Raw genomic sequence first — 17,779 nt, 5'->3', positions numbered from 1 at the left:
GCAATGTGCAACCCACGGGAGGGCTGGGGCAGGGGGTGAGGAAGGGGCAGGGAGAGTCCTGGGAGGGAGGCAGGGGAGAAATCACAGCCTTGATGGTGGGAAAATCATTTCCCATGCTTTGAGTGGAGGCTCTGGCCACTCTGACCCAGAGGAGGGAATCTCCCCATGCCTGCTCCCAGTCTGGGATGCCCACAGGCCTTGGCAGGGAAGGTACCACGTGCCTGAATATCGCTGGTGAGGGGGAAGGTGCTGTAAGTTGCTTTTTCAGTCTGTTTCCAGCAGTTCTGTGCCCCCTGAGCTCAGAGCAGCTCTCTGGGGCTCTGTGCTGCCCAGGCACACCGAGATGGGGTGGGAGCAGCCCTGGCCAGGACACTCCCACCTGAGCAGGTGTCTCAGGGCAGGTGCTCTCCCCACCTCTGCCTTTGCTTCTCCTCTCCCTTGGCCAGCCCCTGTGCCACAGGTGATCGTTTGAGGTTCAGCACAGCAAGGTGGGGGGGGATATTTTTCTCTCTTCCCTGTTTGTTTGGAAGCACAAATTCCAGGGAAGAGCTGTGTCAGTGAGCCCACAAAAGCTGCATGTGGTTCTGTTTGTTTTCCCCTGCCGAGTGTGCAGCTTTGGCTGCTCCTGAAGTTTTGACTTCCCACCCCTACTTTTGACTCCAGCACAACCATTTACATCCCAAGCTGAAGCTGAGGATAAACCCTATCAGATCAGACCTCAATTAATAAACTCAGAGGCCTCGTGTAGGGTGATGCAGGTGTGTGAGGTTTGGGATTGCATTTGAATTTTCCAGCGTGCTGCCATGGCTGAGCCTGTTTGGAGTTAATCCCACATTGAATTCCTTTCTGTCACGCTGACAGCTTCCAAAAATTCCCAGCCTTCAGTAGGATAGAAATGTTACAGGGTGAATATCATGGCATTGACATCAAGGTTTTCTGCCCTCTTTCCAGGTGTCTGTTAAGCCCTGCTGTACGTGCAGGATAGTACATGTGGAAATAGTAATTGCAAGCCCATTATTATTATTATTATTGCCATAATTTATTATTAGTGTGTTTTTTATTTTATGGGGCCCACGTGTGTGGGTAATTCACGGCGGAGCACTTACGCCATGGGAAGGCTCAGGGAGCTGCTCTGGAGCCTTGGATGCAGCTTAATGCCAGTTTGCAGCTTCAAACCTCCTCCCTGGGCTCCAGGCAAAGGCTTTTGGGGCAGCTTGAGGCAGCCCTGCTGTGCTGGAGAGCGCTTTGGGGTGACTCAAAGCATTTTGGGGTGACTCAGAGCTGAGCTGTTCCTTTTTTCAGCGAGGGCCAGGTGCTCCAGACCCTCTGTGTGCACCTGATCCTCCTCTTCCCTGTGCTGTGGAGGGCTGGGAGTGAGTCAAACTCTTAAACTCGGTGAGATAAGGCAGATGTGGAGGCAGATAAATGTGTTTCAAAGAGGTCACTGGCTAAGTAGGAGCTTCACAACAAATAGGGTTGTCTTCCATCTCCAGCTAATGTGGTTCCTGCCTGATAAGTGGTGCTGGAAGAGCTTGCACAGGAGAGATCCAAACCTGGATTTGGGGAGAGGATTGGAGGCTCTGCATTGAGGAGGAGGATGATGGAGCACTGTGTGTGTGTGAGCTCATCCCTGCACGATTCTGGGGCCCCTTTGAGCTCTGATAGATGGGGCAGACACTGAGATTATCCCGAAGTTTGGGTTACCCATGGAGGGCTCCAGCCCAACCGGTGGGATCCAAGCATGGAACCCAAAGCTGCTCAGTGTGAAGGGAATAGCAGCAAGCAGAGCTGCTCAGGAGAATCTTCCCAATTTCCTGGCTTTCCACATCTCTGCAAGATGTCTGCAGGATGTTTTCGTGTGCCGAGCGTTTGCCAGAAGTTCACAGATCAGTTACAAAACAGATGTAACTTTTTTTTTTTTTTCCTCTCCCCTTCTTCCTACTGGTAAGGAAGAGTTTGTGCAGTAATTGCAGGCAGGTTGGGAGATGTTTTCTTCATAATTCTCCTTCTTATGAAATGTTTATGAAACACCTTCCACAAATCAGTTACGCAAGCAGGCTCTGGAGCTTTGATCATTTTCCATCACCCTCAATGTGTTTCTTAGTTTGTTTTGCTTTTTGTTTTCGTGTTTAGGCCAGAGATAGGTAAGAAACCATCCATCCTTGCAGCTGTTCAACTAAGCCAACTATGGAAGGGACTCTCTCTTTTCCACCCAGTCACCCTTCCTGTGTTTTTCACTCGGTTTGCTCGGGGGCTGACCCTGTTTCAAGGCTGTGAAAACATCCAAACATCCACTTGAGATTTGCAAGTGTGATTGCTGCCCTGGCCCAGAGGAGCTCCCGTGCCTCCAGCTGCCGTTACCTGCTCCCAGCCCTGCCCTGGGCCTCCCCTGGGGCTCCAGGTGAGGAAGGTGCTGGAGATTCACAGCCAAGAGCCCCCACACCTCACCCCAGCCCTGGGGATTTGCAGGTCCTGCTCTTTGCCCTGCTCGTTTTTTGGAAAGGTTTGGGTTGGAAGGTTGCTCCATTCCAGCCCATTTCCATGGCAGTGAAGCTTCCATTCCCTTCCCAAAAAGGTTGTTTTCCTTAAATGCTGTTATTTTTCCCAAGTAAAATTCAGTGGGAACAAAGTCTCTCCATGACTTCTCGTTCTCCTTTCCCCATCTGTGATCATCCTATAAAACCAAGATCCTGAGCAATCCCAGTGGGGATCTGCTCCTGGTTTTACCCAAATCACTGTTTCTCACTTGCAATATTCCAGCAGAGCTCCCATCAAATGCCCCCACGAGGTGAATCTCCAAGGATTTCATAATTTCAACCTTTTTTTTTATTATTTTTTGGTTCCTCAAGGAAAACTCTTCTCCTGTTTGCAGGCATTTTCTGCAAATCCGAGGCAGATGCAATGGGAAAGGAGAAAGGCAACTCCTCCCCTCATTTTATTAATTTGAAATTTACATTATTTTAAGGGAGTCTCATGATATTGAGTGGCCTCACCCACAATGTGTGTGGTTTTTTGGGGTTTTTTTGGTTTTCTCTTTCTTTGTTTTTTTTTTTTTTTAATGCACACTTGGCAATATTGCCGGTTTAGCCAGGGAAAAAACGAAGGAGCAGGATTTGCATAAACCATCCCCAAAGTTTTTTGGATAGCTCCTGCTAATGAACAATTAGCCAGCTGCAGGCCTGTCGGGGAGAGGAAGAGGAGGGCGAGGTAAATTTGAGCCTAAACCCAATGGAAATAGGTGCAGAGGGGAGAAGGATTTGTCAAGAACAAACCCCAGGTTCCCGCCCACTGCGCAGGAGGGAGAATTCCAGGGCTGGGGGAAGAAGGAGCAGTGGGAGATGTTGTTGTTTTTAAATCGGGAACCGGTCCTTTGCCAAACCCACCTCCCGTTCTCACATCCAGCCATGCCGGGATGCAGCTACACACCCCTTTCTCCCTGGAGCAGCGCCAGCTCGTCCCGCTTGGCAGCTGGAAAAATTGATTTCAGTTTGGAAATGGCTCGTGCCTCTTCAACACCCCACTCCAGGCGGGATCACAGCTCAGGCGGGATCCAGAGCCCGGCTCTCTGAGACGCCAAAAACTTTCATTTCTTGGGACTGCTCAGCCTTGGATGAAGCAGGCAAACGTTATTTTTTTTTATAATTTTGTTTTTCTCTCTTTTTTTTTACCTCTGATGGATTCTTTTTAATGCAAAGAACATCCACAAATCCACGTGCCTGGAGTGACTGGATGGCTCAGGGATAACTTGGTGTCCTCCTGAGCCTTTTTTCCTGACGTTTAGTGACTTATCGCTGTCGATAGCGATCGAGAAGATCTTTCCACCTGATTTTTTTTTTTTTTTTTTTTTTTTTTTGCCCTGCCAGTCTAAGAGGGATGATCATGCCAACCTGAAAGGTAGGAAAGAGCTGGAATTCATAGCATGTCTACCTCTTGTTGCAAGGAGCTGGGATTATTGCAAAACGAGTTTCGGCGGTGTCCAGAGCTCGAGTGTTAATGAAAGGGGGTGTTGTAATCCTTCCCTCCGAGCAGCACCTTCCAAAAATGCAGAGGGGAACCTTGCAGCTCCCTGCTCTCGAGCTGCTGAGCTTCTTGTGATCCCATTTTCCCCTTTTCTCCTCTCGTGGAGATCCATCAAAGCTTGGACACGATGGTTGGAGATTTGTCTTCCAACCGAAATGACTCCGTGTCTTTCTTTGCTTTGCTCAAATGGAGAGAAAATCTCCTTCAGCCCCGAAATATTCTCTTGGGTTGGAGTTTGTAGAGCTGGATTTCTTGTCCCCCCTCTGCTGGCAGGAGGTTGCAGGGCCTCAAGGCCCCATCAGTGGGGCCAAGACCCTCCTCATCCTTTGGGGGATGTGGGGTTTGGAAGGGATCTGGTGGGACCTGGGCACGTTCAGTCCTAGGAGCCAGGGTGAACCTTCAGGAGTTTCAAGCTCTGTCCTTTGCAGAGTCCTCCTGGTTTTTCCAGTTTTTGGGAATTAGAGGCTGTTCTTGCTGTGATGAGGAATAATCCTTGTTCAGGGTTTTCTCGTGCTGAGGAAAATTTTGGGTCAGTCATTTCTTGGAGGAGAATTCTGTGTCTTTTACCTGTCCCCTGTGCATGGACACTCCTCACTCACCTTTCAGGAATTAACCTAAAAACTTCCCAAATCCTCCCCTCCCTCCTGTCCCAGTCAGTACCACCAAAATATTTCACCTACTACAAAAATTGGAGTATTTTTATTTTTACTACTTCTTCATAAATTAATTTTTAAAAAAGTATTAGCAATGCTAGAAATGAACATGGAGATTGTGGAATAAACCAGAAACAAGGATTCAGTTCTGGTCCCTGGGTGCAATTTTTTTTCTAAGAATGTGGATTTAAAAAGTAATAATTTTCTTGTGGATAAGAACTTTGCTTGAACGTTAAAGTAGCTCAAAAAGACCACTGGACACCTGTGAGGTTTTCCAGTTATTTTTCCACAGCTTGTAAGTGAGAAAGGAGAATTTTCCTTGAAATTTCTTGTTGTTTTTTTGGTAGAAATGGAACAAATGCATTTGGTGCCTGGAGTGCTGCATTTTCAAGTCTGGGAGATTGCTTTGCTTTTTTGAACTCTTTTACTCTATGATCTCTCCCATCCCCTTGTACCATTCTCTGTTTGCTGCAGGGAAAAACGAGAGGTTTTCCGTGTCCAGCCCTCCTATGGGGGCTTGAGTTGTGATCTGGAAAGGGGAATTGCTTCTTGTCTTCATTTAAACTCCACAAAAGGCTTCAAACTTTGAAAAGCTGCTTGAAATGGGTTGTTTCCTGAGGTGTTTTAATTGAGCAAATTAAAGGGGGGCTCTGGGCTTGGCAGAGCAGGAAAGCTGTCCATGGGATAGAGCAGTGTGGAATGACCCTGAATTCCAGAGATGGGAACAGCTGAAAATTCCCTGAGTGGAGCCTCTTGGATCCCAGCTGCCCACTGCTCATCCCTGCTCCCTCATTTCACTTTTTTTTTTTTTTTTTTTTCAGATTAAAACCGAGGACCTCAGCGACTCCTTGCAATCTGCCATCCCCCCTCGGTCGGGTCACCTCGTGCAGGGATCATCCATGATGCCAGGGAGCCAAATCGCAGGGGTGAGTGATCCTGCATCCCCCAGCATCCCAGGACAAGAGGCTGCTCCTCGCCCCCTCCCCAAATCCCTTTGGCCAGTGGCAAAAGGAGCCTGAAAGGGCGAGGAGCAGTGAATTGGAAAAATGAATCCTCATTTTCTTCTGGGTTCAAGGGTGGACTGGACACGTGCTGGGATGAGATTTCCTCCAAGGGTTTGCTGAGCAGGGGAACCACCCCATGGTCAGGAAATCCCTTGGACTGGAAATAACTGGAGGCTGAGACAGCACCGTGGGGAAGTGTTTGATAATGTTTGCTCTTCCTCATTCATGAGTGTCTGGTTAATGCCACTGTTGGAGATAATCTGGTCTAGAATCCGAACTCCTAATCTGAGCCTGTTGTTGCCTCAAATTGATTTACACCAGGGAAGAAATTAATTCCTCAAGGGGATTTTTTTTTTTTCCAAGGTAAAAAATTTGGAGTTCAGCACTTAACCCTTGTTAAATTCTAGTGGGAGTTGGATGCCAGGCGACCACACAGATGCTCAGTTATCCCTTCCCTCGTTCTTTCAGATCCATTTATACAATTTAGGCATTCTGCAATTTCCCCCAATCTCCAGACCAGTCCTGTGTTCAGCAGTGTTGGGCAGCTGGGACAGCCTGGTGCAAATTTACTGTGTGATTTTAGGCAGTTCACTCTGGAAATACTTTCTCTGAAGAAACTGAAATCTAAGGGATTTCACTATTCTAACAACCAGAGTTTGATTGCCTCAAAAATGTCTTTATCAAGAGTTAACTTTTCCAGGGAAAAGCAGACAGTTCTCCACATGGATGTCTCTGTATGCACCGAATTTTTCTCCTATACTTGAAACTTTTGGACTTGCAGCCTTCCAGCCCCCAAATCCAGTGAGAATTCTCCCCCTGCATCTGAAACCTTTGGATCTGCAGCTCAAAAAGATCATCAAGAGTTAACTTTTGAAAGAAGTTAAAAAGAAAAAGTTAAAAGTTAAAAAGTTAGAAGGAAAAGTGGACAATTCTCCACATGGAGGTCTCTGAATGCACAGAGTCTTCTCCTACACCTGAAACTTTTGGACCTGCAGCCCCCAAATTCCCCAAATTCAGTGTGGATGTGTGAGGAGTTGCTGCATGAGGAGCATAAATCCTTGAGTTTTATTGTTCCCTTTGCTTTTTTTTTTTCTGCAGGACATGAGTTCTCTCCACACCCTGCAGCAGCTGGTGTTGCTTCCTGGGCACATGCAGTCAGTCCCCCAGTTCCTTCTGTCCCAGTCCCAGGCAGGACAACAAGGTAAGGGAAAGAAAAGCTGAGGTGATGCTTTTTTCAGGCTTACCTAAAAACAGAGGCCAGACAAAATTAAGAGAATAAAAAGCAGTTCTATTTATTGAATTATTCAGGTACGTTTAGGGCAGACAAACCAAAATGGACAATGGGTCACGGGTTTGCACACTTTGATAAGTTTGGGCCATTTGCATTTTGGGGGTTCATCTTCCAATTCCAGCTCCAGGTAATGAAGTCATTTACCCCAAGTTCGCTGCCCCCAACTCCCTTTTGTTTCCATCTCTCAGGCCTGAGGCAGTGAGGTGTCCTTGATTGCCAGGCCTGGAGAGGAATTGTTGTGTGTGCCCCAAATGGGAGAGCAGCAGCTCACACTGGGTGTGGAGTTTAGAGTTCTGCACTAAAGAACTGCAGGGTTACAAATGGATGGAATATAGAAAAGCTAAAATCCTAAGGCGTTAAAGATGGATAAATATTTAGGGGAAAACCTCCCTTATTGTGGATGTCAGGCTTTCCCAGCGTGATGCTGCCTGTTCCCACACTGGGGATGATCCCAAATCCGTTGTGGGATCATCCAGGCTGGAGATGCTGCTGGCACCTGTGCCTTGTGCGCTCCACGAGTGCCACCTTGGGGCCGGCCTGGAATTCGGGACAGCTCCCGATTTTCCAGCAAAACCGAGGAGCTGCTCCTTGGGGAGTAGAGCCAGCCTGCCCCGGCTCCCTCCCACTCCTCATTAATTCCGGAGAGCTCATCAGAGGGAGGGTAAATCCCGGCGAGGGGCAGAACTGGTCCAGCTTAGCCAGGAGCAGCTGTGGGATGAGAGTGAGAGGTTCGGGTGTTCCATAGGGCAGGAAAGGTCTCCCTGCTCCTGAAAAAAAGGAGAAATCAGCTCCAGGAAAGCACTGAGGGATCGCTCAGCGCTTGAGAAAGTCCTTGAGTAATTCTGGTTTTACCCCCAGTATTTTTACAGCGTTTCTCCCACCCCAGCAGTGTAGATGGGAGGGTGTTTTAGGCTTTAATTCATAACCTGGCAGATCCAAGGGGACTTGGATCCTTTCCTTCCTGATTTATCCCAGCACAGACCTCCCTCCACACGAGCTAAAATTCAGGATTATAACCTTAAATCTCTGCAGCTTGAACCCACTGGTTCACACACTCCAAAAGCAAGTGGGGAATTTATTTCTTCCTGACAACATATAAATTCTCCTCTCTGCCAAATGGTGCTGAGTGATGGATAAAGATACTTGATGTATATTTACAAATAATTTTGAATTAGTTTGTTTGAAATACAGTCAGGACAATCTATTCCTTGCTGCCTGCTTTCATTCATGAATAATAAACCTCTTTTACTGCAAAGCAGAACTTGCTGCCTTTGATAGATTAGAATTTATCTGTTCAGTGAATTTTTTTGGCAGCTTTTTTTTTTTTTTTTTTTTCACCCTTTCCAGTTCCAGGCTTGACCAGGACTGGATATTCTGGCCAGGAGCTGGATTTTTGTGCAGGATATTTCCATTTGTGTGGCTGATTGCCAGGTTTTAATGGTCCTTTAGCCACGTGCATGCACAGCCAGTGGGGAGTGAAAGTGAAGGCTCAGGTTGGCTTTGTGGAATTTGGTTCAAGTGGAGTTTTCTTCCTCCTAAAAGAAGGTAGAAAATATTCCAGGATTGTCCCTGGGGCCATCAGGGAATGCCCTGGGTGTCTCCTGATTTTGGACTGTGGGTCCATAAATGGATTTTGTGGACTGGGAGCTGAGCCTTTCCAATAGGGATATGAGTTTTAATTTGAGTTGTGTTTTGAAGCTGTCAGATAAATTCCCAGGTCTTATTCCTCATTCCCTGTGCAGCCCAAATCCTGACACACCCGAGGCAGGGGTGGGAGAGCTCTGTCAAGGTGGGAATGAGCAGCCTGGATTTTGGGAATCCTGTCAGTCCAAATATTGCTGCTGAAATCTTCATCTCAGCTGTCAGACCGGTGATTCCTGAATCCAGCCCTTCATTTCCCTGGGAGCTGAGGTGTTCAATCATGATTTTAAAGACTCCAAATGACAGAGCATCTGCCATGTCCCAAGGCAAAGCCATTGCAGTGATTAATTACCTGCACTGGTATAAATGTGCACCTCATTACCAGCCCAGATTTGAAATTCTGAGTTGTTCCAGCATTAAGGAAGGCTTATTCCAACCCCAGCCTAAGTAAATAAATTGGATTGTGCACATCAGATCTAAATTAAATAAGGAAAGGCAGAAAGAGAGAGAGAGAGGGGGAGTGATTGATTCTGGAGATTATCTGTTTTCCCTTTTATTAGCAGAAGTCCATACATTTCTATGGATTTCCCTGTAATTGTCAGTTATAATCAATTAAATATATTGACTGCTCTGAGCAAGGTTATAAATCCTCACTAAATTCTATAGGTTTCACTCACAATGGACTTGATACCAACTAAATTTCTAGGGAACTACACAACCTAATCCTGTAGGACATTCCCTCTAAGAGATATAGGCTTGTACTTGGCAGTTTGTCAACTAAACAATTACACAGTCCCCATAAATCCCAGTTTTTGTTGGGTTTATGGATTTCCCTTCTTTTTTCCTTTCATCATTTCGTGTCAGCTCCAACGTTCTGAAAGAAATTCAATTTATTTGAAATACAGTAGGGTAGGAAAGAAAGGGTCAGGTGGCTTCCAAACGACATTTGAAAATGAAATGTAGAATTGAGAGCAGAGTGGGAGGGCTCACGAGATTAACTGGAGGATCAGGGTTTTTTTTTTTAACAAGATCAAGTGGCTGAAAGTTGGAGTCACAAGGGCTTATATTGGAAATAAGATGTCCATTTTTCTAAGAGCTACAATGATTTAGCACTGGGAGAGATCCCCATGAAGGATGTAAGAAATTCTCTGCTGCTTGGCACCTAAAATCAAGATTAGAGGTCTCTAAAATGCCTGAGTGTGATGAGTGACACACAGGGAGCAGCAAATGAGATATTTATTGTAATAATCCCTTGCAGGCTAAAAAGCCCCAGGAAGAACCTTTTCTTTCTCATAATCCAGCTCAGAGCCAGACACGTTCCTAAGGGCTGAAATTCTTGTATTTTGGGCAAGAAATAATAAATGGAGCTTCCCACTCTGAGCTTTCCTGGGGGTGTTCACTGACCAGATGTGTCTTTTTTTTTTCCTTTTTTTTTTTTTCTCCTCAGCTTTGCAGCCAAACCTCCTTTCCTTCCCTCAGCAGCAGGGCAGCCTCCTCCTCTCCCAGCCCGGACCCAGCCTGGCCTCCCAGGTAAGAACACACCTGAGAGCTTGCTAAACTCCACCTGCTGCTTTAGGGAGGGCAAATGGCACAGTAAAAAAGTTGTGGTTTTCTATTTTTGTGACTCTGAGCATCTTTTTGGGGTGGTTTGGACAGGCTGTGGGTCGCTCTGGCCTCCCTGGCTCCTCGGTTGAGCCCCACCTGGACGTCCCCCAGCATTTGCAAGTGGCAAAGCACCTGACCCCAGCAGGGGCTTCTGAGGAGCCCAGCGACCTGGAGGAGCTGGAAAAGTTCGCCAAGACTTTCAAACAAAGGAGGATCAAGCTGGGCTTCACACAGGTGAGAGGGAGGGGATAGGGGGAATTTGGGGCAGAGGTGTGGATGAAGGAAAGGCTGGGTTGGGTAAATTTGGGTTATTTTGCAGAGTTCCTTTCCAAATACACCAAGAGACAAACCCTTCCTAACACCTCCACCACCATAACCCAAATATCTGCACCTTCTCCAGTATTCAGGGGTGGGGGCCAATTCCTGGGGGGGATAAAATCCCCTTTCCCTGGCAGGCAGGTCATGGAAAGAAGCTGTCCTGGAAGCAGCCTGAGGGCAAGTTTAGGCTACATGAGGAATAAATTCTTCACTGACAGTGATAGGGCACTGGAGTCATCTGCCCAGGGAGGTGATGGAGTCAGTGTTTAAAGAAAGCCTGGACACTCAGTGCCATGGTGGAGTTGATGAGGAGCTGTTGGGTTGTCATGGTGGGTTGGATGTGACACCCACACACACCCCTGGACAGAATAACAGTGGTGTTTCCTTTATTCTGTTCTCCAGTTTGTATACTCTTAGCAAAGCATGATCTTAAGTCATTGGCTACATCACAATAGCTTATTAAATTCATTGGTGCAAAGCAATTAGCATCAGTATATTTGGCAAAAGTTTTGCAAAAGGTTAATAAGGCACATATGCACGTTTACTTTTGTAGTCTTAACTACAAAAATCCTTCATGGTTTTTTTTTTAAATCAATTTCCATGCTAACAGCCTTTTCTTCCTGGCTATGGATACACTGTGAATTCATTAATTGCTGTTTGTTCTGCTAACTCAGTTTGGCTTGCAGGCCAAGCTTTTCTATATTGGGTCACAGGTTGGACCTGATGATCTCAAGGGTCTTTTCCAGCCTGGGTAACTCGGTGATCCTGTGGTTTGAGGGGGGCTGTGGCAGCTGGGAGGGGTTTCCCTGTGCTCACGCTGGGATTTGGGTGTCCCCTGGCAGGGTGACGTTGGGCTGGCCATGGGGAAGCTCTACGGCAATGATTTCAGCCAGACCACCATCTCCCGCTTCGAGGCTCTCAACCTGAGCTTCAAGAACATGTGCAAGCTCAAGCCCCTGCTGGAGAAGTGGCTCAGTGATGCAGGTAGGTGACATCGAGGCAGAAATGCCACCAGCAGGGAGAGGATCCATCCAGGAACCTCAAATCCCTTCAGCTCCTCTCTGTTGGAGCTGGAAAAGAAGGGGAGGAGCTGCTGAGGTGTCAGGGCTCAGCCCAGGAGGGGCAGGTGGAAAAGGAAGGATCTCACTGGGAGGGGAATTCCCAGGGGCAGCAGGATTTGGGGAGGTGTCCTGTGCTGACCTCATGTCAGCTTCACCCAGGATGTCTGAGCCATTGGTCACATCTCAGCCACCCCGAGCCAAATGGTTTGGGCAACATCCTCCAGTTAAATTATTGGAACACTCCTGGTCCCTATCACAGCAAGCTGGAAATCAGGCTCACAAAGGAAATATGGTGTGTGGGTTAAAACATTTTTCTTCTTTGATTTGGACAAGCTCATTGATGGATTTGGAGCAATTTTAATCATCAGAGGGAGGATCTGCAATGTAGGAACAATTTATCTGTTTTAGAAGGCAGCTTTGTTGCACAGAGAGTATCTGGGAATGAAAAGAACTCATTATCTTCTTGGATATCTTTTTCCCCCTCCTTGTTCCCCCAGAATCTGCTCCTTTGGATTCCTCCATGAGCACCCCCAATTCCTACCCCTCAGTGAACGAGATGTTTGGACGGAAAAGGAAGAAGAGGACCAGCATCGAGACCAACATCCGCTCCACGCTGGAGAAGAGATTCCAAGATGTGAGGGGAAAGATCTTTCCATCATTTCCATCATTTGCAAGCCTGTAGCACTGAGTCCTCTCAGGAAAAGAGGTTTTTTGGGGGTGTTTATTTGACAGCAGGTTAGAAAATGCTTGAAGAAGTAATAGGAAAAGAAATTCCCTTTTATTTGACAGGAAGTTAAAAAATGCTTGAAGGAGCTAGCAGGTAAAGTGTTAAACCCAAAGAAATTCCCAATTTTTTTTCCCTTGTTGAATGTTTTTCTAAGGGAAATAACCACATTTCCCCATTATCACCCACTGGGCCAAAGCTGATCTCTGCACCCAACTCTTTCCTTTCTGAGTTGCAGATGTGTCACAGGAGCTCTGTGCTCACCTTGCCCCATTAAGCAGCTCTTGTGAGACCCCAGAATATTTTTTCCTGAACCCATACAGAAGTGGAGGCCTTCTACTTTTTAAGCTCCAAGAATTTCAAGAGAAATCACTACAGACATCAAACAGAGCTTTAATCAATAGGACTAAACTGTGCCTTGGAAATATCTCAAATCAAAACTCTCTCTGAGCTTGTTTTTTTCTCGGTTTCTTCCTCATATCTAAACTTGCTCTGTCATCATTAGATCATTTTAGCAGCTCATTTTGAGCTGATAGAAGGCATTTTCTGTAATGGGAATATTATCTTGGCATCTCTGTGCCAGGTATCTTTAACATTTCTGAGCTTCAACCCCACAGAGCTAAAAGGAATGGAAATAAATGACTCGGGGGCAGGGTGGGCTCTGTTATTTCCCTTTCTAAATGAAGGCTGGGGGAAGAGAGAGGCAGTGACTTTTCTGAGACCAGCACCCAGAGCTCCTGTCCCCTGCACAGTGACAAGGCCACCAGGTCTGGGTGACCCCAGCCCTGATTTTGGTGCTGTTCAAGGTGCAAGAGGGAAATGATTTGTGCAGTGACAGGGGCAGGAGCTGTGACTCAGCCCCTGATTCTGGGACAGCTGATGTGGAACCAGAGGCACTTTGTGGTTCACAGAACATAATCTCTCACCCAAATATTTACCCTCAGACTCAGACTGAGCTTTTGTCCCCTCCCCAGCACGCAGCCAACCCCACCCTTGTCTTCCCAGCAGCTCCTGATGCTTTTTGGGGCTTTTTAACTTCCTACATCTTTGAGCAGAACCCCAAGCCCAATTCCAAGACTTCCTTGTGCTTTTTGGGGCTTTTTTAACCTCCTGCCTCTCTCAGCAGAACCCCAAGCCCAGTTCAGAGGAGATCTCCTTGATAGCAGAGCAGCTCTCCATGGAAAAGGAAGTGGTTCGGGTCTGGTTCTGCAACCGGCGCCAGAAGGAAAAGCGGATCAGCTGCCCCATGCCATCCCCCATCAAATCACCCATCTACAACTCCAGACTGGTGAGACACTTGGGGTTCAGCCCCCTGAATGCAATCTGATCCAAAACATTTATTATTATTATTATTCCATCCATCAAAAACCAATCAAGTGAATTGTAACAATTAATTAAGCGATGATTCTATTTATTGAAAACTGTAGGAAGAAAAGACGAATTTCCTAGGAGGGCTTGATTGCTTTAATTGTAGGGTAATTTATTCACATCACAATGCTATCCCAATTCTTTTCCCCTTGAGATTGATAAAGAAAATCTTTCCCAAATTAATGAGGTATGAGGATTACATACACTGATACCAATTTAGCTGCATTTCTGCTGCTTCATTTAAGAGTTGCTTGGTGACTTTGCCATTTACAAGTGGCAGGAAACTCCTCAGTGCTGCAGCACAGGAGTGGGAGGCAGTCTGAATTTTATCTTGAAATCTCCTGGTTTTTGAAATTCTCCATCAAAAGGCAGGAAAACATCACAGGAAGTTTGGCCCAAGCTGTTTGGTCCCCATAACAAACATTTGGATTCCCACAGCATGAGGTTGGGTGAATAATTCCCCTGTGACTGCTGTCCAAAGTGAGCCCTTGCTCTTCAGCCTCCCTGGACAAAGTGCTGCCTTCAGGAATAAATGCTGATTTAGATTGCAGCTCCCAAATTGCCAATTGTCACCTGAGAATTAAGCTCCCTAAAGGAGATTGGGATTTTTTTTTTTTTGTGCCCAAAACCAGAGGGAGCTGGGAAGTTCCAGCTGGGAAATTTCAAGGGACATTAAAGGGGCAGTGGCTCCTACAATTTTATCTTGAGACTTCCAGAAAATGTCATCTTTTCCATAGCTGATCCATAAATTTAGATGGATGTGGAGGGTGTCAGGCACATGCAACACTAATTCTGATTTCTTCTCGTGGCCTTGGATATGGGGTTGTTGTTTCTACCCTGGAATATGAATGGCAATGCCCATGAGAGCCCCAGATGTGGGTGCTGTGTCCCTGGGGGCCAGCACACTGCCCAGGGGAGTGGCAGGATGTGATTTATCCACTCCCCAGTGCTCACTGCCTGCCTCTGCTCCTGCCTAGGTCTCTACCTCAGGGTCCTTGGGGCCCCTCTCTGTCAACCCAGTGCACAGCACCATGCCCGGGACTGGTGAGCCTTGGGAACCCTCCCTTCCCTCCTCCCTCTGCCCCCTTAGCCCTCACCCCTCCATTTCTGGGTCTCATCTGCAGGATAATCCTCACCAGACCCTTGGCTCTGGCCAGGGAAAGTGTCCCCACAAAGCTGGGATAAGAACAGCCTGGTCTTGCTGTTGGGTGGGATAAAAACATGGAGAACACTGGGAAAAATAACATTTCCAGCATAATCCTAGGCTGGGGTGTTTAGGTTTGGGAGCCAGGCACAAATAAAAGGGTGGGTTAGAGTCAGATCTCCCTGGGGACCTGAGATTCCAAGATATAGGGACAGGGGACATTCCTGGGGTCCTCCACCTTCTCCAGGGCAGGGAATTGGAGCCAGATAAGGGATGGGTTAGAGTCAGATCTCCTTGGAGACTTGAAATTCCCACATGTAGAGACAGGGGACATTCCTGGGGTTCCCCATCTTCTCCAGGGCAGAGGCATGGAACCAGAGGAGCCAGATAAAGGGTGGATTAGAGTCAGATCTCTTTGGAGACTTGGGATTCCCAGATGCAGGGACAGGGGATATTCCTGGGGTCCCCCACCCTCTCCAGGGCAGGGAATAGAGGAGCCATGGGATGGGCACAGGGATTGGTGGGAATGTTTGGGCAGGAGGAGGAGATCCCAGGCTCAGGGTGCTCTCTCCCATGCAGTGACATCCTCGTGCTCCCCAGGGAATTCCAGCAGGCCCTCGTCCCCTGGCAGTGCCCTCCATGCCAGCAGCCCTGGCACAGCCCAGAGCAACTCCAAAGCTGCCATGAACTCTTCTGGCTTCAACTCTTCAGGGTAAGGCACAGCTCCCCCCCCAAAAACCCAAATCAACCCAGGGCATTGGGGGAAAACTCTGGGATCTCCAGGAAGAACAGGAAAACTCTGAGATTGCAGCCATGTGGAGAGCTCCTGTGTGACCTCTCAGAGACAGGGTGGGGTTGTTGGGGTGTCCTGTGCAGGGACAGAAGTTGGATTTGGTGATCCTGGTGGGTCCCCTCCAGCTCAGGATATTCTGTGATTCTTAGGTGGTGGCCGATGTTCTGCTTGAAAATGAATAGTCAGTCAAGTTGTGCCTGAACAACTGTGCTGGTTTAAAAAAAAAAAAATTTAAAAAGCCCCCAAATTATTAGAAGCACTGTCCTCACCTGAATTGTGAGTGAAGGAAGCAGAGGAAGGTTTATTTTGCTGTTCCTGCTTGGATAACGCCCTCCACTGACAATTTTCTCTCCTGCAGTGCCACCCACAGAGCTCTGCTGTGATCAACTCTTCCACAGTGGCAAAACAAAGATGATTTTTACCTCTGCCCTACCTTTAGAGGCTGCAGAAGCATTAAACCAGACGAGAGGGCTCTGAGCCCTGCTGGTTATTTCCCTGGGGGTTCTGCACTTGTCATTTCTGCTGCATCACCTCGAGGATGCTGAGTTAGGAGGGGGTTACCCCACCTGCCTGGGTCACCCTGTGCCATGAATCCTCCTCTTCCTATTTAGTCCCTGCAACACAGAATTTGTTGCTTGGATGAGGCTTTGTTATAGAAGCAGGAACTGCAAAAGATCAGGGAACATTTCTTTTTTCTAATAGTAAAATATGGTGTTTTTTCAAAATGCTATGACACACGAAAACAAGGGAGAAATTATTTCTGCTTTCTGGATTCCCCTGCTGATCATTTACCTCTAACTGAAATACTTTTATCATCTTTGTTTTAGTGGAAACATTAAAATGAAATGTGACTTTTTTGCAACAAAATTTTTTGGATTTAAAAAATCAAAGCCCAGGTAGCACCTGAAGATCTTGTTTAGAAACAAGGGGAGTTGCTGTGATGCAACACTAATTCTGATTTTTTTCCCCATGGTGTTGGATATGGGAATGGTGCTTTTACACTGGAATAGGAATGGACAGGAGCGAGATGAATGGGCCACGAGAGCCCAGATGTGGGTGGTGTGTCCCTGGCAGCCAGCACAGGGCACAGGGGCTGTGGGAGCAGTGGCAGGATGTGATTTATCCCCTCCCAGTGCCAACCTCTGTGCCTGCTGAGCAACCTGCAGGATGTGCTGAGCTGGGCTCAGCTCCAGCAGGAAATTAGGATGGTTTTTTTTTTTTTACTCCGAGGTGAAACTTTTTGTTGTTCCCTATCACCACCAGCTCCTGGTACCGATGGAACCAACCCACCTACCTCCACTGAGAGCTCCTGCAGCGAGGGGAGAGCAGCTCCAGGCCGTGCACCAGCCACGATGCTCGGGGCCACCCAGTGCCTTCCACCGCCGCCGGCTGCGCCAGGACCCCCCAGCAGCGGGGCTGTGCAGGGACTCAAACTGCAGCCCAGCCCCCACTGTGACATTTTCCCTCTCCCCCCCAGCCCCACAGTGACATTGTCCCCTTCCCCAAGCCCCCCTTACGGTGCCACTGTCCCTCCAGGGCTTCGCTGTCCTCGCATGGCTCCTCCGCTTTGCGCCGCGCATCCTCCCGGGCAGGGCTCCTGTGTCGGGACTCTCCTCTGTCCCTCCCTGTCCCCAGCCTGTCCCACAGCTCCCCAAAAGGAAGGAGGGTCCCTCCTGCTGTCCCTGTCACGCACAGCCCCCAATCTGAGCCGAGGTTTGAGTTCATTTCACCGCAGCCCCGTGGCTGGGTGGGAGCCTTGGCTTTCCCCAGGCTCCCCCTCCGTTTGCTTTGCGCCTCCTGCTCCCTTTCTAAAGGTGCTTTTTTGTTTTTGTTTTTGTTTTTTTTCCTGCCTTTTTTTTTTAATTAAGTATTTTAGAGTCTTCTTATTTTTTCCTTTAAAAAAAAAAAAACAAAAAACAACCAAACAAACAACCAAAAAAAAAAAATTTGTCTTTTGCAAAACTTGTGTCCATGTCTTGTTATTGCTGAAAACCTTGGGGGAAACTGTGATTTCTGTTATCTACTGAGATGAGTCTTGACCTTCTCTCTTTAATTCTTTTCCTCTTTTTTGGGGTTTTCTCTGATACCAAATAACAACAAGCTATTATTGAGGTGCCTTCTGGTCTTTGAGGTGTAAGGAATTTATTTTCTGTTCTC

General features: G+C 47.4%; 1 protein-coding gene across 1 annotated transcript in view; it reads left to right on the top strand.

Annotated features, from left to right (window-relative positions):
- POU2F3 (POU class 2 homeobox 3) overlaps positions 1–17,522 on the top strand; it is a 35,104-nt gene extending 17,582 nt beyond the window's left edge. Inside the window, exons 3-12 of the mRNA XM_014890458.2 lie at positions 5,495–5,599; positions 6,776–6,878; positions 10,057–10,139; positions 10,266–10,448; positions 11,375–11,516; positions 12,091–12,227; positions 13,444–13,605; positions 14,663–14,729; positions 15,409–15,541; positions 16,886–17,522. Coding sequence (XP_014745944.2) covers positions 5,495–5,599; positions 6,776–6,878; positions 10,057–10,139; positions 10,266–10,448; positions 11,375–11,516; positions 12,091–12,227; positions 13,444–13,605; positions 14,663–14,729; positions 15,409–15,541; positions 16,886–16,925 — 1,155 coding nt within the window. The 3' untranslated portion in view covers positions 16,926–17,522. The remainder of the gene's footprint in view (positions 1–5,494; positions 5,600–6,775; positions 6,879–10,056; positions 10,140–10,265; positions 10,449–11,374; positions 11,517–12,090; positions 12,228–13,443; positions 13,606–14,662; positions 14,730–15,408; positions 15,542–16,885) is intronic.
- Positions 17,523–17,779: the final 257 nt, after the last annotated feature.

Source organism: Sturnus vulgaris, chromosome 23 (assembly GCF_052056855.1).
Source record: "Sturnus vulgaris isolate bStuVul1 chromosome 23, bStuVul1.hap1, whole genome shotgun sequence".
NCBI classification, from domain to species: domain Eukaryota; kingdom Metazoa; phylum Chordata; class Aves; order Passeriformes; family Sturnidae; genus Sturnus; species Sturnus vulgaris.
The sequence above is the reverse complement of the archived record's forward strand: the minus strand, read 5'-3'. Positions and strand labels throughout refer to the sequence as shown.